Source organism: Nelumbo nucifera, chromosome 3, assembly GCF_055504915.1.
Source record: "Nelumbo nucifera cultivar China Antique chromosome 3, China Antique-T2T, whole genome shotgun sequence".
NCBI classification, from domain to species: domain Eukaryota; kingdom Viridiplantae; phylum Streptophyta; class Magnoliopsida; order Proteales; family Nelumbonaceae; genus Nelumbo; species Nelumbo nucifera.
Genome location: NC_142651.1, coordinates 47,402,521 through 47,427,571, shown reverse-complemented (window position 1 = coordinate 47,427,571; position 25,051 = coordinate 47,402,521). Strand labels below are relative to the sequence as shown.

Below are 25,051 nucleotides of genomic sequence, written 5' to 3'. Positions count from 1 at the left end.
GCAGTATCTTTGCGAGGCCAGCTTCTCAGCCCAGATTCACACAACACAAGGAGGCATTTATTTCCCTTGAAAGTGTTTCCCCAAGATGGGTTTGGTGAGTTGTGGTAGGAATTCCAGAGCTAGAAACCTAGCACCAAGTTGCAGTATCTTTGCGAGGCCAGCTTCTCAGCCTAGATTCACACAACACAAGAAGGAGGCGTTTTGGTTCTATAGATTCCTCTCCATAATTCATGAACATGTCATAAAACCTCTCCACTGGACTGAGTACATGAGGGACGACGCCCTGGAGGCTGCTGGTCTCAATGATCAGAATACGAAAGTGGTGGATGTGGGGGGCGGGGCTGGCTTCGCTACTTTGGGTATAGTTAAGCATGTGGATGCCAAGAACGTCACCATTCTCGACCAGTGCCCCCATCAGCTCGCCCAGGCCAGGCAGAAGGAAGCCTTGAAGGACTGCAAGATTATTGAAGGTGATGCTGAGGATCTTCCCTTTCCCACTGTGTGCCGATAGATATGTATCTGTCGGATCCGGATGGTAATTACCCACTTTCTTTCTCATTTCTTTCTGTAAATTTACTCTTTCAATCTATGGATTGGATAGTGGATACTATTCTTGAGATTGATTGTTATTATCAGAGAAAAATCCTGTATGTATGCATGACTGACAAACTGAGAGAGAGAAAGGTGGAGGGACTTTTTTTTTCTGATAGTTATTGTATGATTCTTCTCGGTATTGAGTACTGGCGAGAGCCACAGCGAGGCATCAAAGAAGCGTTCAGGGTCTTGAAACCAGGAGGAAAAGCATGTATAATTGGCCCTGTGTGGCTGTGTATCCAACCTTTCGATTGTCTAGGTTTTTTGCAGATTTGTGGATGCTCTTCCCAAAGGAGGAAGAATACATTGAGCGGTTCACAGAGGCTGGATTTAAAGATGTTCAACTGAAAAGGATTGGTCCAAGATGGTACCGTGGGGTCCGTCGGCATGGCTTGATCATGGGATGCTCTGTGACAGGAGTGAAGACTCAGCCTGGGGATTCTCCCCTGCAGGTAATTTCATCTTTTCATCCCGCGTTTCTAGCATATATTGGCTATTAAAAGAATAACCTATATACGTTTGCTTCTTGCCAGTTTCTGGCCATTGCTTCATTTGTTCCAATTTTCTTTGTAATGAGAACCCTGTTCATTCCATGGTAGTGGTGACTCTTCCTTCTAGCTGCACCATTTTGGCTGCTGGGCTTGGCATTAAGATTTCATATCAGTTTCAGCATTCACTTAGAAATTCCTGATCAATTGGATTGAACAGATAATTCATAAATACTGAGTGAACTTTTACAAAGTCAGATGCAGAGGAATATGATGTTATCATGGCATTGACTATATTTGAAGGAAAGGTGATGAACCCTCAACCCTGGTAGATAACAGACAGAACATTTCATGCACCTTCAGGCTTAAGTAATGCAAAACTAATAGCAACCATGACGAATTTCTAATGGACTCAGAAGACTGTTTTGTGTGTATAATGCATACTTTTGCTTGGTTTTGCATGGTATTTGGATTTTTTTTCAGGGAGGTGTGCACTTGGAGTGTAACTTGATATTTAGTGATGCTCATGCATAACCCGATAGAAACTCAGGGTTTGTTTGGTTCGCAGTTGGAATTGGAATCGAAATGGTCCATTCCCATAATCTGTTTGGTTCAGACAAAAATGAGAATGGAAATTAGAATCAGCAGGAATGAGATTTCATTTCCAAGGGAAGGGCAGAGAATGGCCATTCTCTCAAACGGGGGAAAGCATTTCCAGCAGGAATGGGAATGAGATTCTGATTCTGTTCAACTAAACAGTTGGAATCAGAATAGCCCATTCCGATTCCGATTCAAGACCCCTAATCCCGCGAACCAAATAGGGCCTGAATAACTAAAGGTGGTGTGAATGTGTATGGTCTTAGATTTGTTAATGTCTCTTGGTCTGGTTGTGAAACAGGTTAAAGAATTATTATGATGAGTTTGTTGATGCAATTGTGCTTTAACTAGAAAAGGGAAAAGTGGGTTTGCTTGTATTCCCTATGAACTATTATGTAATGAGTTTGGTGATCTAGGTTATGCATTAATTAAAAAAAAAAAAATAGAAGTGCTTTAATTCTGAACCTTACCTACACTCAGTTTTCTTAGCTTGCACAAGACATCTAAAATTTCTTTTATTGATACAGCTTGGTCCAAAAGCTGAGGATGTAAAGAAGATATGCTGGCAAAGTCAAAAAATAATTCAATTAAATCTGTTTGTGGGAGATTTGAATTAATTGGACAAAATGAAATATTTGATTATTCAGTCAAATTCGAATAAAGTCAGCCATTTTAAAGAGCATCAAATAATAAATCAAATTGATTTGAATCATGATTTCCCCGATTCGCTTTGAATTCACTCCGTTTACGCCCTACATCTTTATTAGACCAGTCGCTGAAGGATGACCCTTTTCCTAGCTCATTCAGGGAAGATTTCGTAGCTGATTGCCTGAATATCCATTCTACTGCATTTTTTATGGGCATAACAGTCAGTAACAGCTATTACTGATATGCACACGCAAACACACCAACTCACCAACCAATAGATTTAGGAAACCAACGTTAGGAAATTCTCTATTTGGTGTTTTTGGAAGGAATTATACCTCGAAACAAAGATTCAAATAGGTGTATCATATGATACGTACTGATTTTCACTGATTTCGATGTTTGAGAACGATGCTTTCTTTGGGAGTATTATAATGTTGAAACTATGTTCACTGATGCCATGGGGCTGAGCCGCTGGGCAAGCAAAAGCCCTCGTGAAACCATGCAAATCAACAATGTGAGGTTGGTGACACCTTTTCTTTTTCACCACCAGAATGACGAATATAGAGACACCCTTGTTGCCGCAATCTTGTTGGTGACATTTGAGATGGTTTCATCATCATCATCTCACAATGTACTTCCTTCCCTCTCCACAGCTAACAGCTTCACCTAACCACCCACCAAACTTAACCTATCCCCCTTCCCTCTTGTTCTCCTCTTTGGTTTTCTCATACTACCCATCATTCTCTCTTCCCTTCCCTGTTCCCCTCCTGCATGCAACCCTCTTAGCTCACTCTACTGATTGCACACAGTAGTAATATCACAGGCTCACTCTACTGATTGCACACAGTAGTAATATCACAGGAGTTCATGGGATAATAACTTTGTGATAGGATAAGGCACGAGGTTAGCAGAGCAAGGTTAAGAGCTCATCTGAGAGTGATATCACACGAACCTGAGACAAACCAAGCATGTAGTTTTAGGTGCTCAATGCACAAAGAGCAACAGAACCCTGGCAAGAACCACTCATTTCTTTTCTGGAATCGAGCTACCAAATGACATACATAGCAACATCAACTAAAGTACCAGCAAAAATACCAGAGAAGCATCTGAGCCAAGTCTTTAACACTCTATTTTGAGGTCTAATTTCTCAGGTCATAGAAAGAGAATTTGTAGGGCCTTATATATCCCATTAAGGTTACACTCTTTCATTCCCTGGTGATGGTGACACCAAGGAAATGGATGCGTTTAACGGAGAATATTAGACTCAGTGAATGTGACAAGGTTTCAACTACCTGATCCCAACCTCCGGACTTGCATCTCCATAGGAAACCAAACCCTTTTGTGCACGTGGGGAACTGGATCTAGATCCGCTGGGACTGGGAGACCGTGAATTTTTCTTTCCCCCACGATTTACTGGACCTACATCACCAGAAGATCTTGACCGTGATGAGCTATGGCCCCTTGACTTAGACTTCACCTTGTCTGGAGAATGGGTGTCACCCCCTCGTGGGCCAAGTCGTGATCGAAGCTTCTCACTCATGGCAGGTCGCTCATCCATAGGACTACGACTGCGGACTGGGCTGCGGCCTCGATCCCTGTCACGGCCACGGTAACCCACAGGACTTCGTGAGATGCTCCTACTTTGACTTCTTCGGTTTCGGTATCTAGCAAAGAACATGGACAAATTTGAGTATGAGTGACAAAAACTATGATGCTAATGCAATTATTATGCTATATACCGAAATGAGCAACACAATTTGTTCTACAGAGTAGATTTGAATTTATGGAAAACAAACTACAATAACCAGATACCTGTATACAGGTGCTAAAATTGTGTCAGATACTTGAATATTAGTGTAGAGCTAAACATCTGGCACTTTTCATCCATGTTCTGGCTGTACGTGGGTAAAAGAGGGTTCTGTTGACATTGTAGTTGCTTTTATTTAAGAGATAAAAATCTTGCATTTGGCAAACAGCCCCATAGAGAGCAACTTGAAAGACATCATCTATGCATTGAACATGAAATTGATAATAAGACTAAACGTTAAAAAAACCATTTTCCTTGGTGAATTCAAGCAAACAACCCAACTAAGAAACACGTCATTCTAAAACTTTTGAGATTGCTGGACTTAGCTCCTACTCAGCTTCCTCAAAATACAAATGAAGCCATCTTCTTCCTTTCTAATTATGTTATTTCATAAAATTCAGAGGTTAAAGCTACAAGGTCTACACTAGCAGTCAACTAGAACCAGTTTGTGAAATCATTAATGTGATATTAACCTTAAAAGTATAGAACTCAGATTCTTCTATAAATATACATCATCAAATATGACAATGTTAAATATCAAATGCAAATTACTGAAAAGTACACCATGCATCAACTACATGCAATGCCAAGTAAACAATACGTAAAACATGGTAGAACATTAATTTCTGTAACTATATACATAATAATCCAATCCAAGCCAGGTTTGGATCATCTTCACAACAAAAAAAGCAATCCTGTCCTTCAAGCATACCAAAATTCAAAACCAACTATAACATGGTCATTTAGCTTGCTATATGAGGTAACTAACTGCCTAGAAAACTGCAACCTTGGCAATCTTGCTGATTAGATGATACTACCATGAACCCAACAAAAGAAATAGACAAGGATAAAGGTGAATAGTTTGGTGGTCCACCATCCAGCACCACTATCAAGGAAAGAAAGCTTGCTCACTGTAACGAGGATTCTCACCTCTCAGAGTATAGTTGCATGTCAATCTCAAACTATGAATTAATTTGACATGAGAAAAAATAATAATTTCAGGGAGGACAAACCCAGTTGAAGGAAAAAAAAAAAAAAAAACATCTTGACAACCAATCCCATCAAGCTGGCATTGCCAACTTTTCCCCTCCAAATGGACCAGCCCAGACTGGCATTTTCCATCAGACAACCTGAGAAGACCTATAACCGAAGGCCTCAATTATTGATAAAATTATTACATACTATTTGTTAATTATGCCAACATTTATATTTAATGCTGTGAATAATATTATACATTAATAACTATCAAAAATATACATAACATTAATAATGGTATATCATGATTGAGATTATGATATGCTTCAGATATATACAGAATATTGCATATTCACCTAGATTATTTTTTTATATTTCTATGAATATATAATATCACAGATTAATATTATATATTTATATTTAGTACTTGTTATATTTTAGTTAATATCACATCGCAATACGGAATCATAGATTGGGTGTTTGGATTAGGTAATATTTCATTTTTCAATTAATATTAGGTTTTTATTATTAGATTAAGTAGGCTAACACATGTCTGGTCTCTGGTGGTAAACTAAATTAAAAACTTTTGGCTAAGAAATAAGAAGGTTAACACATCTGCACACTTTCTACACTGGTTCATACATAAATAAATGTAGAAACATGTACAAACATAAGGAGATAGAAAGAACCTGGGAGGACTCCTGCCTCTTGGTGGATTGTTGTAACGTCTAGGTGGTGAACGTTCAGAATAACCTCTGTAGCTTGAATACCTACCAACAGGTCAGAGTAAATTCAATACTTTTAACTCCCCTCTTAATTAGGTGATGAGTTGGCTTACCTGTCACGGTTCCTGTCATAAACATTCCTCCCCCCATAACGGTGAGACCTGGGAGGTGAACGGTTGGGAGATGGGGTGCGGTACCGACGTGCATAGGAGTAACGTTCACTGAAGCCACGCCCTTTTCTGATTCGTTTTGGAGTGCCTTCCTGAGGACTTCTTGATAAACTTTGGCGATGATTAGAAGTAGGGTTCTTTCTTGGACTTTTTGAAGAACTGATGCATTTTTGTCCACTCAACTTCTTAGCAGGACTTCTACTAATACTTCGCAATTTTGGGCTCTTCCTTGGACTTGTTGTAGGGCTCATGCTTGCACTCCTCTTAGGACTGATAGTTTGCCTCCTTTGGGGACTGTGGGTGGGGCTCCTGTTCATCAAGTAGTCCAAGAACTGTTACTCTAGGCAAACATGCAAATTTATAGATGCATTTAACCGTTCATGAATCGCACAAAGATATAGGGGTTAAAGCAAATCAGAACTGAAAACCTTGATCTGTTTGAATTATCATCTGAATCAGGGTACCGATTCACTATTTTTTCAGATTTGTTTTCTGATCCATGCCCATTGTTCACAAGTTCTCCATTTTCTCGAGAAAATTCACCCTCTTCATGTGATGAATTTTCCTCCCTATCCGGTTTATCTTTCCTTTGCTTGTCTGCAACTGCTACCTCTTTTACACGGATGGGGGATGATGACCGATTTCCTATGGTAAAACATATAATTGATCAGTCAAAATCCCATTGCTAATTATCATTAAAAAAGATTGAAAACCCTTCAGTGCCATGCATTTACATGCATGAATGGAATACAAAATAACAAGCTAGTCTACAACATAAAGAAAGTTAAAAATCCTTCCCATTATATAACAGAATCTAGACTATTAAGATCGAAACCAGCATACCAAGCTCTCGTGGTGACTTATGTTCAACATGTGATACATTGTTGGCCTTACTACTAGAATCATGATGACCAGCTTTTTCATCACCAGAGCTGCTTCCACTAGTACTCTCACTTTCTGAATCACTAGAACTATCGGAGCTCCTGAAAAAATAAAATAAAATAAGAAAAAGTAAGCTCCAGTGAAGAAATTCAAATACATATAATATAGCATCATAAGTGACAACCGAACAGCATACCATTTGGACTTGTGCCTTGATCTTTTATCATGTCTTCTTCGCTTCTCCTTACGCTGGCCCCTTCTTTTCTTCCCACGCCGATGTCTGTCTCTTTTTGATGACTTCTTCCTCCTACGCCTTCCATCACTTGATGAACTTGACTCTGATGGTGAAGAATCTGAATCAGAACCACTATCGGAAGAGGAGTCAGAATCAGTATAAGAGCTGTATGAATCAGACGAGGAGTATCTTCTTTTTCTCTTCATTCTTCTGTTCCTAACAGATTTCTTATGTCTTCCCCTTCCTCGTTCATCAGAACTATCATCAGAAGAAAGGGCTTTCTCTGGTTTCTTCTTCCTTTTTTCTGCTAGGAAATCACATAAATGAGTGTCAAAAAAGAGTTAGATATAAGGGTCAGTCAGAAATAGAAGTAATAAAATCAACTTATCATTGCATTCTAGAGATGATCTTTTTTTTTGATGAATTCTAGACATGATCTTGTAGTATACCTTTCTCTGCTCCAACTGCTTCATGGGTTTTGGTTGCAGAAGCTTCACCACAATCTACAATTTTTACAAGACTGATGGATTTCCCATCACTTGTACCCACCTGCTCAAGTTTCTTGACAACATCCATTCCCTGCACGACTTTTCCAAAAACAACATGCTTCCTGCCAAACAAATTAAAAAAAGACCCATCATTTCATGTAATTTTTATTATACTTCCTGGCAAAATGGAAATATAAAAGAAAAAATAATTGAATAGAAGAATATATCAAATGCATTCTATGGTCACTGCACATTCCTTTTTTTTTTTTTTTTGCAGGAGGGGGCAGAAAAAAAAATGTAATACCAGGCTATGCAGAAATAAATATGAAAAGATGTACCCATCAAGATGGCGAGCAGACTTGAAGGTGATAAAAAATTGGGATCCATTTGTGTCTTTACCAGCATTTGCCATAGACAGAAGACCTGGCCCGTCATGGAGCATCTTGAAGTTTTCATCTGCAAAGGAACAGTTAGCTTTAGCAAATTTCAATTGAACATAAACCATGCACCTAACCAAGAAATAGTACCTGCAAACTTCCCTCCATATATGCTTTCTCCACCCACTCCTGAAAATAATGAAAGGGAAGTTTTGATTTTCAGCATTAAAAAGAACTAGGAGCCAGGAAGAGGCATGCATCACAAGGAAGAATTCTAAAAGAAAAATGTCAATACCATTTCGGTGTGAAAAATCGCCACCCTGCAGGGGAAAAGAGATGTATCAATGAGACAATGGCAAAGAACAAACAAAATGAAAAGGTAATAGATAAGACGCTCTTCCCAGTATAATAATAACAAAAAACGGATGTCATCACACCTTTGCTATAAGAATGACAGACACCCTTTATTCCATAGAAAGCACCAGAGTGGTATGGGCTTTGAATCAGCACCATTGAACATCCACCCAATAGCAATTATTCTTTGGACCATTGATGGTGGTATTAATCTACTTCTAGATTCTAAATTAATACAAATGACGGTTTAGCTAGGATTTTCTAATCTTTGGCAATCCATAAAATGTAGGTCATGACGCCCAGGATCATGAGTGGCACAGCCAAGCATGACACTACAACAGCTAAATTCTGGAAATTATTAAATAATCAAAGGCAAGAGAATTTAAAGCATACATCAAAATACAATCTCAATAACTAGCTAGAACCTTAGATGTATTTATATAGTCAAAAGTGCCTAAGCAAACCAACACTGAATTGTTGCCCCAAACCCCCTGGCCCCTGGTGACTTATTTTCCTAGTGACTTTGAAGAACTCATTTTGGAATTTCCAATATTAACTATAACGAACTATACTGAGTATTAAGCAACCATATGCAAGTTTTTTGTTTGGGACCCATTATTCATGTGATAGGTCCTAAAGCATTTAGGCTTGATTTTTTATTTGATATAGGAGACTAAATTAGGTTTGATTTGTAAGTAAACAAAACACCACTATAGAAGAACAGGACCCACACAAACATCTTGAAAGCCTTTGTGCTGGGCTTTTTAATTGAGTTAGGAAACAAACTGGTGCAAGTAGAAGGTTCTAAAAGTTCAAAGGGAAGCAAATAGATGATGTAAGACAGGGTAGGCGGTCCTACAAGTTTCAGATCTGGTGGATTTTGTTGGTGAAGGACTTTGGATGATTAATAATGAAGAATACAGATAGAGAAGCTAGTAGCTAGCTTGTTGTCTACCAAAGAATGAATAAGAGATTAGAAAGGAGAACTCTTGCTGTAAGAGTAAGCAACAAGGAGATTAATCACTTAAAATAAGAAAAAGGTGAGACAGGGAAAAAGAATAGTTTCCTGGCAGCAACCAGAAATCACTAAACCAAACTTTATTTCATCAAATCTGCTCTTCTAAATTGCAATTAGAATGACTCTATCTGTAGACTCCAATTTGGGTTCAAAAACTGACCCACAACTTCTAAGTTCTTACCACTTTAAAACTAAGACAAACCCATTGGTAATCCATAATAAGGACTCTGACTCCAATAACACCTTACTAATCCTACTTGAACTTATTTAATGTAAAGACACCAAAATTTACTAAAAATAGTAACTTTGCAATCTTTGTATAAATAACAATTATGGGAGTCACTATAAATAGTAAGTTTGAAATTACCAATAAATAGTAATTTTAACTTACTAATAACAGTGCATTTCTAAAAACCTGAAAACCTATTCCCAAGGCTAAAAGGCGTTTTAAAGCCATTTTTTCCCTTCCAGATCCATTAGCTTTTCTGGGATTCCAAAGAGGCTCAAACAAATCTAGCTAAGCACATGCTGCTGCATCAATAAACAACACGAATATAAAGTGGAAAAAAGAATTATTTAAGAATTTATAACTTGAAAGAAGATATAGTTCATGGTAGAGTACAGTGGCAAGGATAGGATTTATACAGCTAGCCTCACATATTTGGGATTAACACAGTTAAAGTTCAGCTGAGTTTTTATTTTAGTTAGGAAACAAAATTAGATTTGATTTGTGATTGAAGAACATGAGATAACTTTCTAGTTTTAATTAGGAAACAACTTGATTTTAGAACTAGAGTGGGATCAACACTACTCTAATATATTTTTATTTTAAAATTGAAATTTATTTAGCCCAATTTTTCCTTGGTGGAAAGCCTAGCTACATGTTTGAAGAAGCCTCCTCTGTGAGGACTTTGCCCATTGGAAAATGATAATTTGGACCTCTTGGGAGAATTTTCTTATCAGAAACAAAAATCTAAAATTTATTAATGGGATATGAAGAAAGAATAACCAGCATTCCAAAGATTAACTAGTGAATGCAACCCAAAGCTGAAATTCGATTAACAGGGTAATTACCAAAGAAAACAATTACCTCATAAAATCAGAAACAGTACACACCAAGCTGCCCAAAATAACTTCTAGCTGTTGAAACAAAATTGTAACAAATAAAAATTAAGATTGATGGTGAACCCCCAGTCCAGGAATCACCCAATCAAGTGCAGACCAGCCAACCAATGACCCAGTAACTGAGATGGTCACCCAGCATCCCTCTGAACATGGAGACGCGGGATCAAACCCGTGTAAGTGCAGACTCTCTGTGAAGGTCAGTGGACCTCACATGAACCCAGAGTTTATAACTCTGGAAACACTAAATAGATTAATAGAAATAGGAAGAAATAATAAGTACTAGTGAAAGAGGGCAAGCAGTTAATATTCAAACAAAAAGATGCAAACAAAATAAGAAAACTTTTCTCCAGAGAAGGGAAAAAAGCCACTTGGAAGGCATACCAGTTTTTTTGCTTTGATAATCTTTTTGTCAACAGTCAGGGGATATCTGTATAGGGTTGATGGTATAGTGGTTTTATACATACACTTTATACAACCTCTAGTTGTACTTGGTTTTTTTTTATCAATGAATTCTATACTTTACCTTTTCTCAATAAAAAAGGCACTTGGACTAAGGCATTAGACTGGTTGCATTGCTCACCTAAAACTAGTTTTTTTTTTTTTTTTGAGAGAGAGAGAGAAGTTAACTGATTTCACTGAATAGAAAGAGGGGGTACACAAGAAGGCATGCAAGTACAAAACAGGGGTCAGACCCCTAAAGATTACACAGGTGGAATACCTGTGTAAAGAACTACCTGGGACCCAGCCTTAAAGAACTACCTGATTTCTAGCTCAGTTGCAATGCTTTAACAAAATTAAACTACAAGAATACTGAGCTGCACCAAACAATCAACCTGAAAACTCCGATGAAGCTAAAAGAAACAAGAATTTCTAAATTGAAAAATTTTGCAGACTAAAATTTACTTACTTGAGCCATGAACCCTTTAATTATGCGATGAAAAATTGATCCTTTGTAGTGCAGAGGTTTCCCCGTAGAAGCCCCTATTCCTTTCTCACCTACAATGACGCCTTGGTTCAGAATCATCAAAAGCTAGTTTTTTTTATTGATATAAAAAAAAAAAATAGAGAATCATTCAACATTGTTCAAGCTTATCAACTAGAAAAGCAAATATTATACCAAAGACCAACAGTTTATGGAAGCATGGATAGAATCTCAATCAATATAGCTGACACATTTGACCCATCAACACATAGTTCTTGCCCCAATGAACGTACACATAGAAGAGCCAGTGATTTAAAAGGCATGCCTCGCACAGACAAGGCACATTTTAGGGTAGGTGCCTCGCCTAGGTCCTAGCCTCCTAGGCGCAGCCCTTTCAAAAGGCACACGCCTGGTGTGCCTGATGTGCCTTGCGCCTTAGCCCAGGCATGCACCTTTTTAAAATTCTGCACTTTTTGCTTTTTTTGACCCTAACAGTTGACCCAAGGACTCCGCCCTCAGACCCCTGTGCCATGCCCCTTGAGGCAAGCCCAAACAAGTCCATGCTAGGGTCTTAAATTCTTAGTTCTCATACAAAAAATAATGATTTTATAATTTTAATTGCTTTTTAATAAGATATTTTAGTAGGATGAATGAATGAACCCCCTATTTCGTTATGTTGTTCATTCATTCATCCTACTAAAATATCTTCTTAAAAAACAATTGAAATTATAAAATCATTACTTTTTGTGTGAGAACTAAGAATTTAAGACCCTAACATGGACTTGTCTAGGCTTGCCTCGAGGGGTGTGGCACAAAGGTGGCTCGTAGAATCAGGAATGTAATATGTTTTACATCATATTAGCTACTTTAAGTAATGCAATTGAGGAAAAAAAGAGATTGTGGGTTTTACATGCCTGAAAATATTTTATATGTTTGATTTTATTTTTAAATTCACATTTGAATATGCTTTACATGTTATGTTTATATATTTAAATTTTAGAATTTAGATAAAAGGTTTTTTAAAACATTTATTTTAAAATTTAAAGTTTATATTTTTATTAATATTACGTTTAATATTTTTTTGCATTTTTTTTAAATTTTCTGACATTTTTTTATTTTTTAGCATTTTTTTATTTTTGTGCCTTGCTTTAAAAAGGCGTGCCTTGCCTTGCGCCTTGTGCCTTAGGCGCAAATTGACCCATGCGCCTTTTTTGCGCCTTGCGCTTTTAAAACACTGAGAAGAGCCACTAACAATTTCTCAGCATTACTCATGCTAGATTGAGTGGCAAAAGGAAACAAGGTAAGAACCATTATTTGATTCTTCCCTATTCTATACTAGGATCAGTGATTTAAAAGGCATGCCTGAGGTGCGCCTAGGCACTCAAGCAAGGCAGATTTTAAGGTATGCACCTTGCCTAGGCCCTAGATGCAACACTTTCAAAAGGTGTGTGCCTAGTGTGCCTAGGCATGCGCCTGGTGCACCTTGCACTTCAGCCCAGGTGAGTAACTTTTCTTATTTTTTGCGCTTTTTGTTCTTTTTTGAACCTAGTGGTTGGCCTTTTCTTATTTTTTGCGCTTCAGCCCAGGCGAGCCCAAACAAGCCCATGTTAGGGTCTTAAATTCTTAATCCTTATACAAAAAAAGGGCAAAGCTCCAAGAACCCCCCCCCTACTTGCTAATGTTGTTATTCATTCATCCTAGTAAAATATCTTCTTAAAAGACAATTAAAATTATAAAACATTTTTTATATAAGGATTAAGAATTTAAGACCCTAACATGGACTTGTTTGGGCTTGCCTCGAGGGGCCATAAAGGCGGCTCATAGAATCAAGAACACGAGTTGTTTTACATCACATTAGCTATTCGAAGTAATGCAATTGAGGAAAAAAAAGAAATTATGGGTTTTACAAGCTTGAAAATGTTTTCTATGTTTGATTTTATTGTTAAATTTTCATTTGAATACACTTTGCATGTTATGCTTTTGTATTTTAATTTTAGATAATAGGTTTTTTAAATATTTATTTTAAAATTTAAGTTTATATTTTTATTAATATTATGTTTAACATTTTTGGAAGATTTTGCATTTTAAGACATTTTAAGACATTAATATTATGTTTAACACCTCGCCTTGCGCCTCGGGCACAAATTGCCCCTTGTGCTTTTAAGACATTTATTGGGACAAGAACCAAACCATTGCTTGGGAAAGAAAAGGATCAAGTCAGACATATTAGAAGGTTAGAATCCACAGAAAACCAAGTTTTCTATTCTTACTTCATTAAAAGAAACTTTGAATTGCAAAGAAAAAGGGAAGAAACTTTACCTTAAGAGAAAATGAAAAGTAATTACATGCAACTATACACAAGCCAAACTAACATCCATGGATTATCGATCATAGTATTTAAAATAATCCAAAAATCAGAACTAAATGACAATCTATCCCACATCTTCTAACTCAAGACGGACATTTTTCTATTCCAATAGTGAAAACATTCCAACCTCCAACCAAGGTTCAAATTTTCAACACGATGTGCCCCGTATCAGGCATATCATATCGAATCAGTGACCTGTCAATACACGAAATTTAAGTCTTTTGGGGTCAAAAAACATTTCAGGGGGTAGGCAGGCCTTAGACCAACCGCTCTGAAAAGGTATTGAAAAAAAACTAAAAAAAAAATTAAGTGCAGGGTTCAAAGTACTGATACATCCCTTCCACCATATCGGGGAAAATCAATACTTTGAACCTTACCTCCAATTTCTACAAACTTCATCTAACTCTTCCCAGTTCCCACAATTCAGCTCTATCACAACCCTCATAAATATTAGAATACAAATTAGTAATTCGGTTTAAGTAGTTCAACCTCTTTTTAGTAAGTAAAAAGAAATATAACAGAAAAGGAGAAATTCCTGTAAATAGCATTAACATTTTTGCAATAGACAATAATACATGGTATGATGTATAATATGCTAGTAAAATAAGGATCAAACAATTGGAAGGTGCAATAATAATAATTTTCTGCAAGAGTAGAAGTAGTAAGTTCGTTTTAATAAAATAATACGTTTCTAGAAGACTAGAAATTAACCCAAAAACTACATAACACCTCCTAATGAGCCTTCCTTTAGAACTTTGTGGGACCTACATGCCCTATTTTCCATATTCTTTCCAAAATCTGAAAATTCCATTCTCCATGATTTCTCTTCAATTTTCCGGTCCTGTATTACTAAGGTATTTTGGCCTCTCTAATGACCTAGGCAAGACCTGGGTATTAGAAGAAAAATATACTCAACCAATTCAAATAATAACATAGGATAACTGATGGGGATACGTTGAGACTGATATGTCACACATGTTTTGCACTTACCTTAGGCACAGATGACATTAGTTTAGAGTTTATTTTGATTTTTCTTATCAGTAAAAAATTAGAGTTTATTTCGATTAATGTATAAATTTTTAGTAGGGATTATTTGTTATTTTTATATTTATTGTGGGTTTACTAGTATTTTTCAGTTTTAGGTTTCTTATAGATTTAACAATATGTATTACAGTATGTTATGTTTTGAAAGAGAAAAATCAAGACTTCTTCAACTTCCTTCTCTCCTTCCTTTTCTCTGTTTCTCTTCTTCTTAACAGGTTCTGCACCAATCACATTTCCATGCAAAGAAAAAGGCTAAAATGTAGAATGGAGTATACAGTAAGGATTTTTTAGCACAAAAATGCTACAGAAGCTAAGGTCATCAATTCGGCTGTAGAGGCTATAAAGAGTTGGATGTCTATACATACTGATTTTGTACGGTTTCTCATTGTACACAGGACCTTTTATTTAATACAAATATACTTTACCTTATCTCAGAAAAAAATAAGAGATACTATGCAGTATATACAAAAATAAGATGACATCATATATGATCATATAAACAATTAGAGTAACCAAATCCTCTAATTACATATATGCATGTGTATGTGTACCAAGTTAACTCACTAATCAATGACAAATAATAGTTCACTATTAGTAGATAAGAAATTGAAAATCTAAGTTGTCAAAAAAAGACATGTTTTCCAAACCTGAAATACGAGCCATGAACATTTGACAACATTCTTTTGGACAATTAACAAAATAGTTACTAAAATAAAGCAATAAGGAAGAAATATCACAGAATAAATAGCTTTCAACACATTAATATTAAATATTAAAGATATCAAAAAAACAACAAAACCCTCTAATTTATCACACATGGTCTACTCTTTTAGATCATATATGCATTAAAACATTTAGAACCACACTCCTCATTTTTAGGAGTACAGTTCTAGGGTGATTCGACTCCAAAATTGTACAATCAGCATTTTACATTTAAAGTGTGCCTCTGACATGTTTCTGATTACTTAAAATCTACACTGTCTATGTATCATCTTGACAATTGTTCAACATTCTATACACGAGAATACAGGAAATGGATAAATGAGTAGTATGCTAGCAAACAATGATTCTCAGCTATCACCCTGGAATAGAATATCTACACTGTCTACGTATCGTCTTGACAATGTCATTATATTTTTTTTCCTGGATAATAGCCAAAAACCAAAAACACAAGTAGCACATATCGTTATCCATTATATATATGAAACCAGCAGTATACCTGTACAAAGTGCTCGGAAATTCTCCGCAGTCTTGGGAACAATATCTGCAAAAAGCTGCAAATTCAAAAGAAAGAAGACATTAAGTGCATGCCATTCAAAAAGGACGCAAATTCCAAATTCCCCTATCAATAACAACAAATACAAAAAGAATAATAAGAACAAAAGAATCAAGGAGATAAGGCAAAGAGAGGATACTGAAATAAGGAATTTGAGTTGTAATTACCTCAATAACTACTTTTTCTGCAGGATTCCCATCAATGGATATGTCCAGGAATACAAGAGGGTTCATTTTTTTCACCATCCTTTCTCACTCCAAAAGTGCTGCTCAATTACTTCAACTTCTGGAAATCATGCAGAATAAATGATGATAATGATTATTGCAATGTTATTGATGATATCAATATAATGAAGGAACTGAACCAGTTTATATACACTTAGGGGCCATTTGATAATGGCTGAAATGACTGAACTGAATGATTTATTTCCATGTTGTTAGTAGATAAAATAATTAAGTAATAAAATATTTGAGGACCTTACAGCCTCCAGAATTCCTTGTTCGCTAAAAGACAAGGCAATGTCATTTAGTCAAGCCACTTCAGCTGTTACCAAACAGCTCCTTAGGGACAAATGACTAGATTATACCATATCAGCTAAAAAACAAACAGAACATCAAAATTACAACATAGAGTATGTAAAACTAGCTAAATATTTTGAAAAGCTAAAGCCTATGTTCTTCATGTCTATAGCACAAAGCTTGTGAATCAAAGTGTAAGTATAAGCCTCATAAGTCACGTGTAAGCATGTTAGCATATGCTTTTCAATAAAAAATAATATAATGAAGCTAGGGTTGAATTACATTAATTTGGACTTCCTTTCATTAATTATGTGAGAAACATGATTAGAACAAGAAGTTGTGAAAGGAACCAGCTATAGAAACTGTCCCAATTCAGTACTACATTTGAGCCCAAAACATGTGTTCTATGTACCCCTTGCTTGGCTAAGCTATCTGCCAAGCTATTAGCAGTCCTCCTCACCCATTTCACTTGGATTAACATGTCCTCTGACAGCCATTTGAGTTTTCTGAATTCATTCCTCAAATGCCATGCCACCCCTTCCCCTTTAACCAGCCACTTAATCACAGTTTTAGAATCTCCCTCAAAAATCAGCCTTCTAATACCCTGTTATTTTGCCTTCTCAACCCCAAAAACTGCAGCCAAAAACTCTGATCTTGCCACATCACCCTGCTCCACAGGGCCAGAGTATAAAGCAATTATGTTCCACTCTTCATCCCTAATGACTCCCCCAATACCTGAGGGCCCTGGGTTACCCAAACAGCTCCCATCAAAATTCAGTTTCTTCCAACCATTTATTGGAGGAGACCAAACCTCAACAGATCTTTGTCTTGTAGTTGAGGATGCAGTGATGGTACCCCAAGCTCTAAAGAAATCTTCAATCTTGAAATCTGAAAACAGCTTCAAACTTTTTGCTCAATGAGCTACCCTCAATGTTATAGTTTCAACCAAAGCTTCCTTGCTTCGTTCCCAGTGTTTTAAAAGCGCAAGGCACAGGGGTCAATTTGCGCTTGAGGCGCAAGGCGAGCGCCTTTTTAAGCAAGGCACAAAATTAAAAAAAAAAAATCAAAAAAAACAAAAAAAATATAAAACATAATATTAATAAAATATAAACTTAAATTTTAAAATAAATGTTTTAAAAATCTATTATCTAAAATTAAAATACATAAACATAATATGTAAAACATATTCAAATGAGAATTTAAAAATGAAGTCAAACATATAAAACATTTTCAAGATTATAAAACCCACAATCTCTTTCTTTTCTCAATTACATTACTTCAAGTAGCTAATGGGTCTTAAATTCTTAGTTTTCACACAAAAAATAATGATTTTATAGCTTTAATTGCTTTTTAAAAAGATATTTTATTAGGATGAATGAATGGACAACATTACCAAATAGGGGGTTCTTGAAGCTCTAGTTTGCTCGTGAAGACCCAAACATGGACTTACTTGGGTTGGCCTCGAGGGGCGTGGCACAGGGGTCCAGGGTGGAGCCCCCGGCCTAGCTGCTAGACTCAAAAGAAGGAATAAGTGTCAAATTTTCAAAAGGCACACGCCTGGGCTGAGGCGCAAGGCGCACCAGGCGTGCGCCGTTTGAAAGGGTTGCGCCTAGGACCTGGGTGAGACGCCTACCCTAGAATGTGCCTCGCTTGTGCGCCTAGGCGCGCCTCAGGCGTGCCTTTTAAATCATTGTCCGTTCCTTCTCTTCATATATTCTTGCATTTCTTTCCTCCCACACAGTCCAAATTAGCGTTGCTCTAGTGCATCTCTACAAGGTCCTACCCCTCTTTTTTGTACAACTAATGCTAGTAGGGCTAAACAAACCCTCCAACCTATCAGGAAGAAGACCACTTGCATCCAAAGAGAGAAGTAAACCAATCCCAAAAAAAGCTAATAAACGGGCAAGAGATAAGAGATGAATCGCAGTCTCACCATTCAACTTGTAGAGAACAGACCAGTTAGGGGACAAGCACCAATTTGGTCTCTTCCTTTGAAGTAAAACAAAGAGTATTAATGCTCCCATGAAACACTTCCCAACAGAAAGCACTAATTTTAGGGGGAATGGGAGAACACCAGACTTCCTTAACTGGGAAAGAATAGGAAGAAGAGGTGGCAACAGAGAACAAAAGGACTTGCAAGAGAAATCCCCCACAGAATTAGGATGCCATATTCTAGAATCCGAGCCACTTTCACACAAGAAAACTGAATTCAACAAGCTCAAAAGATCAGTCATCATAGAAAGTTCAGATTCTCTAAGGTTTCTAATGAAGCCAAAATTCCAATTCAATCCTGTAGAGAAGTGGTGCTGAGTAAGGAAGTCAGAGATGGGCCTACCCTTAAACCTAGAAATATCAAAGAGAGAAGGGAATTTAATACCCAGAGGGGTATCCCCAATCCACACATCCTCCCAAAACCTGATTTTTTGACCAGTGGCCAAGTCATACCTGATATGATGTAAGAAGGTAGGAAGATAATCATGGATGGCCTTCCATGGGGCAGCCAAGGTAACTCTACGAAGACATCCTGCATCCCATCCAACATTAATTTGGACTTCCTTGAACTTTCACAACTTGTTATAATTCTTGAATTTCTTCACCACGTTCAACATCTTCTCTACCAAAGTTGACTCTCCATCAGTTGATCTGTTGATGACAATACACCTTTATCTTACCATCCCAACAAGAGGTCCTGATTCATCTTCTTGATCCAGCTCAGATCCACCCCCACCCTACCAATAGGACTTTTACTTCTTTCAAAAGCTGGTATCAACTCTTGACTCCGATATTAGTCCTTCCATCTCTAATTCTCTCCTAAATGGCCCTACCTACTTTTGTCATGTGGAGAAATTCTGTGCTGAATACAGATATTCCATCAAGGAAGGGATCCATTAAAGTGGTATTGGCACCACGATGTTGCATTGCCATTTAGTGTTGAGTCGAAATGCCTACACAACACCACTAACCATACTTCAAGAAGTGAGGTTCCCAAGACGGCCATGTCAAATTCCATCAGGCTCCAGTTCAGTATGGTGGTTCTTCCCTCAGCTCCTGTTTGAGGAAATGTAGGCTTGACACTTCATCAATCATCCTCTGGTGTGACTTCCTAAACATAGTGGTTGTGCAACCGTTTCGAGTAAAAATGTCCCCAACCAAATTGTTTTTTGAATGTTAAACTCAACGTGCTTATGCGTCACTGGTGTGGCAGCATTCTAACCAAAAAAAGGAACTTAACACCATGGTGCCAAACGCCACAGCCACATATTCAATCCCGCGGTCAATATCACCCCTATCCAGGTTTCAGTTGAAGTTTTGCTCAATCAACAGTACCATTCGAATTTTTAATTATTTAATTTAAAATTTACCCATAAAAGAGGGTTTATTTTGAAAACATGGCCAGGCCTTTTGGTCCAAGATTTTTTTCCATGAATGAAGGATCAGGAAAGACATTTTTGTCAGTAAGCAACAATCAAAACAACTTTATCAATATCACTTGGGAACATAGAAACCTTGCTGTTGTGAAGTTGATGTGTCCTACTAATTTCAGATCTGGTGGTGGGCTTTGTGGGGATGGGGTGAATGAGGACTATAGCTGATTACAGATGAAGAATATGGATGGAAATGCATGTAGAATGCTTACTGTCCACAAAGAATGAGAAAGAAATTAGAAGAAAGAAATGAACTCTTGTTGTTAGGGTAGCTGCAAAGAGACAGATTGCTTAGAAGAAGAAATGAACTCTTGTTGTTAGGGTAGCTGCAAAGAGACAGATTGCTTAGAAGAAGAAATGAGAGAGAGACATTTCTGGCAACCAGATTACCAGATTTCACCAAACCAAACTTTATTTCATCAAATCAACTCTCCTTCAACTCCAACTGTAATGACTTATTTATACTCAACCTATGATTTTTTTTTATTTTTGGGTTGGCAACAGAAAAATATATTTTATTAAAAAGAAATAGTCACATCTCTTGAGTAGCCTCAGCTACCCCAGTAAAGCTTAAAACAGCAAAGAACACTTTCTTAGAGTTACAATTGAGCCCAAAAACAATGCCCTCTATTAACCAACAATGATTTATGAACTCGGATGTCCCTTTATAAACTTTAATTTGGACTAGGAAACTGACCCAAAACAGCTTCTGATCGCTTTAAAACTAAGACAAATCCAGAAGTAACCCACAATGACACTTAAAGGACTCCAACTCCTAAACAACCCTAATAAGACTTTCCTAATTCCACTAAAACTAACTTAAATTTAAAGAGACCAGAAATTACTAAAAATGGCAAACAGTAAACCACAAGCTTATAAAATTAATAATTGTGAAACGGCAATAAGATTATTAAAAAAACAGAACCGTGTTTTTAAGACACCAACAACTAGAAAATAAATAAATAAAAAGTGAAACAGTACCAATATTCTATAACCCAAAAATTCTGAAATTGGTGTAGAAATTGGAAAACTGATTTAATTCTCCATTTATTCTTTCCTTTCTTCCTTATCTGAATCAGAAGTGCCCGCTCATTCAAGTGTTTATTTTCCCAGTGCCCACTTATCTTGCTAGGAACTCAACCAAGGCATCAGCTGTCCGTTTAAATAAGCTGTTCCAGGGGACAACAAAAGCCTTGGCCTCTCTAAGCATTAATCTGAAAAACCCAGACTCTCAGCATAAATATAATCCATTGAGTTAACAACCATTACAGTAACCTTCTATTAGCAACCTGTACCAGACTGAAAAGTAGACCAACTTTAAGCATTGTAGGAGAGACAAAAGTTCAGCTTTTAGAAAGGTAATATATCCTAAAAAATTAACAATGTTCTTCCTTCATGTATTTTCAGAATGCCACCCCCAGATGGGCCACGTTTACCAAAAGAAGACCCACCAAAGTTGAACTTGTGTCATTTATCAAAAAAAAAAAAAAGTTGAACTTGTTTCTGCTCATGCTGGTGCAATTCTTCGCCTTTCTTGTGCAGACCCAACCACTACCTGTCATCCTCTAAGTAGAGAGTCCACAAATACACCACTTAAAGCTTCCTCTTATACCCAATTGGCCACTCTCACAGATTTAAGATCACCTCAGTCTTTTTCTTGTTAAAAATCCAATCATTTCTTTCCATGACACTCTCCAAAGGACTGCCACCCTAATTCAATTCAACAACTGTCCTTCTTTAGTCCTGAGCAAGGAAGTCTGTTTGAAGAAATCCACATATTATTTTGGAGGCAACCAACATGCTACAAATGAAGGGAAATTTTGGTTTCATATGGCTGTTGTAGAAGAGCTAAAAAGGGATAGATGGTTGACATTGTCTCCACTGTTTAAGGAAAGAACATGAACAGTAGGAGAGAGATACCAAGCTTTCCACCTCCACTGGAGAATCCCTTGGTATCGATGATTTTTAAAAACAGCTTCCCAGAAAAATGTTTTGATCTTGGAATCAAGTTGTACCAAGGGACTTTAATAAATGGGAAAGGAAGGGTCAGAGAAAGGCTAACAACAAGGCTTCTTCAAGAAGGAAGAGCAAGAGAAGTATCCCAAAGGATACAAAGCCCACACCCTAGAGTCTTTATCAAATAGCACCAATTTCAGAGGTTGCACATACAGAACAACTATGTCACTCGAGGGCTATAATGAAAGTCATGAAATACCGAAGCACAGTATAAACTACATTAAATCCAACTCGTGCTATGAAACTAACTCAAATAATACTAATCGGAAAGAACATAAAATACCAAAATTTAGGTGCTATGAAACCTCAGATCACCTCCATGACCAGGATTTCAATGTTAAATGCAATTTGAGATTTAAGGTACTCCTAATGCTTTCAATGTACCCTGGTATACCTTTTTGTCCTCGGAAACTAAAGAAGGAGCCATTGATGTTCAACACAGGAAACATTGATATGCATGCATAAACTACTTTACAAGGTAATTTCATCCATCTCGGGTCCTCTCCTCCAATAACATGGTACAGCATCTACCCATCAGTGCTAAAGAGAAAGTAGAACCCGCGAATATCAAAGACGGAATAAAAAAATGAAAATTTTGAAATTTCTCATCAAAAATATGCGCGCAATGGCAAGAAAACGAAACCCACAAACCATAAACCCTAAACCCTATCTGTAAATCTTCAAGCAGAGTCAAAACTGAGAATCTCAATCTGCATGTACGGAAATTTGAGCCGATGATAGAAAGATATAAAAAATGAAGAACGATTGCGAGAGACCAAAAATATCCAAAATTCAACCATACAAAAAGCATGTAAATGAAACGAAAAAAATGAAAAAAAAAAATAAAGGAATAAAAAAAAAATAGAGAGAGAGATAGAGATAGGACGCTTAACATTGTTACCTGGGTCCGACTAATCTTCTCCGGGTTCAGATTTCAGAAAGACAAAGTCTGGCCAACAGGAAACATAGTAGAAGCCGCCACTAACATGGACGCACAAGATGTTAGAGTAGGAGCTGCTGATGCTGTAAGGACTGGTTTTGCTTCAAATCCTTTGGAGTCTTGGCTACCGGCCTTACTGATTTCTATTTAGCCATTTAGGGAAAGAATAATTGCTGAAATCTCCCCTTAACTTTTAAATAAAATCTAAAATTCCCCTTACTCTTTAAAACCGTCCAAGAGGATCCTTATGTGTATCGGACTATCAGGATATCAAATTGCTGAAATCTCCCCGAAACTTTCCAGTTGTTGCTGAAATCTTCTCTAAAATCGCCTTTCCCAAACTTTCTAATTGTTGCTGAAATCTTCTCTAAAATCACCTCCACTGAACTTTGTGATATAGTTGCAACTTGCAAGTAGCCCTTTTTATCAAAATCCTTTAGAAGGAAGCAAGTATGAAAATGTCCAAAATACCCATAAAATTACTTTTTACTAAAATGTCCAAACCCTTTAAATCTCTTTTAAGAAATTGATTTATTTTTTTAAATTTGCACTTCATATCAATCACTCAAAGGTAAAGTTGCTACTTTAAATTATATATTTTTTTTTATTGTTATTGTTTTTCCTATAGAAACCGGCCTCAATAGTAGTTGCATGGATATTTTGGACATTTTAATGTCTCTTATTAATAGATTCTAACAAATGGGATCTGCTTGCAACTGTATTATAAAGTTCAAGGGAAGTACTTGTTATTTACCAAACTTCATAATACGTTTCAGCAATACTCAGAAAATTCAAGGATTGTTTCAGAATTATATTTTTTTGGCAAATGGCATACAGCCACCCTATGTGTAGAGAGTAATGACACTTAACCCCCTGACCTTTGTTTTGTAGTAACTCATAACCCCTAATTTCTGGATTCTAGCACTTTGCTCCTTGTCAAAACTTCTAAAATTAGGGCTATCAATGGATCTAGTTCTATCATGAGATTGAGTCTAGGTGGGGACAGGGTGTCCTAGTCCTATTTCAATTAATTACTAACTAGGGGGACTCATGCGATGCACAGGATTTATCAAGGAAAAATGAAACAATGGAAACTGATAATTATACTAATAATTTTAATAATTTGTTATAAAAATAATTTAATAGTTTAGATTAATTGTATTAACAATTTTTAATAAAAATAATAAATTATTATTAATTACTCAATAAATAACTATTATTTCATATTATCCGTTAGTATTTTATTTTAGTTCTTTTACTTTATTAATCATTAAATGTTATAGTTTAATTAATATATAGATTAACTTTTTTAGTCATACTTAAGTTTGGAGCTTAAGGTTTAAGATTGTGAAACAAATTCTCATCCCCATCTCCCTCATCTTTGTCCCCATCCTCAATTGGCTATCATTATCAATCCCCACCCTTGCTAAGGCAATGTCCATCCTCAACCCCATCGAGTCGGGTTAGGGAAGCTAAGTACCCGATGGGATGAGGAACATTGCCATCCCTATTCACATTCGAATCTTATTTGATGAGGGGTAATTTGGTCCTCCAGTGACATCGCGCCATGTGCACTTTCTAAACCGTTGCATAACACATCAATGCCATCTAGGCAATGACTTGCCTTCACCAAGATAATGGAGTTTACCTCGGAACCACCTTAAGCACACCTAGCACACCTTGAGAGTGTTTCAGTGCCACCACGGTAGGGTTAAGTTGGTGATCTCATGACTGAACCAAAGACATCAGCACGAGAAGCAACCTCCCACTAAGGTCCCACCAATCTGACTGAGGTCCAATTGGCGACCTGCGTAACATGGCCAAGGTTCAAAGTATCAATACGTATTAGGCCATACGCCCCTATAGAGGGTGTATTAGGGTTTTGACCGGTTCAAGGGGTGGATGGACCCCCTCTGAACCAGATTTGAAAAAGAAAACTAAGAAAATAAAAAATGAAAACTATCAATACTACCTGATACGCCTCTACCAGCGTATCGAGCATATCGATATTTTGAACCTTGAACATGGCAACCAGCCTCTGCCACATATGACTTATCGT

At 36.9% G+C, this 25,051-nt stretch overlaps 2 protein-coding genes across 11 annotated transcripts; one reads left to right on the top strand and one right to left on the bottom strand.

Moving 5' to 3' along the window:
• The first annotated feature begins 268 nt into the window (after positions 1-268).
• LOC148801198 (2-methyl-6-phytyl-1,4-hydroquinone methyltransferase, chloroplastic-like) lies at positions 269-2,026 on the top strand. Its single transcript, XM_088900336.1, has 4 exons — positions 269-470; positions 865-1,046; positions 1,128-1,189; positions 1,981-2,026. The coding sequence occupies exons 1-4, from the start codon at positions 269-271 to the stop codon at positions 2,024-2,026; spliced, it is 492 nt and encodes a 163-aa protein (XP_088756462.1).
• A 1,311-nt stretch (positions 2,027-3,337) lies between these two features.
• On the bottom strand, positions 3,338-23,121 carry LOC104609596 (peptidyl-prolyl cis-trans isomerase CYP63-like). 10 transcript variants are annotated; one of them, XM_088900453.1, is made up of 15 exons: positions 22,954-23,121; positions 16,261-16,378; positions 16,037-16,091; positions 11,391-11,479; positions 8,282-8,306; positions 8,137-8,175; positions 7,948-8,065; positions 7,571-7,731; positions 7,083-7,428; positions 6,848-6,987; positions 6,433-6,649; positions 5,948-6,313; positions 5,799-5,879; positions 4,140-4,245; positions 3,338-3,991 (listed from the first exon to the last, which is right to left on the bottom strand). In XM_088900453.1, exons 2-14 carry the CDS (start codon positions 16,336-16,338, stop codon positions 4,179-4,181), a joined length of 1,782 nt encoding a protein of 593 aa, XP_088756579.1. In that variant the 5' UTR covers positions 16,339-16,378; positions 22,954-23,121; the 3' UTR covers positions 3,338-3,991; positions 4,140-4,178. The 10 variants fall into 10 exon arrangements, with proteins under 10 accessions (XP_088756579.1, XP_010274264.1, XP_010274267.1 ...); XM_088900454.1 differs by having other exon boundaries at positions 3,782-3,991; positions 5,799-5,870; XM_088900455.1 differs by having other exon boundaries at positions 3,782-3,991; positions 5,799-5,864.
• Between the last annotated feature and the right edge of the window lie 1,930 nt (positions 23,122-25,051).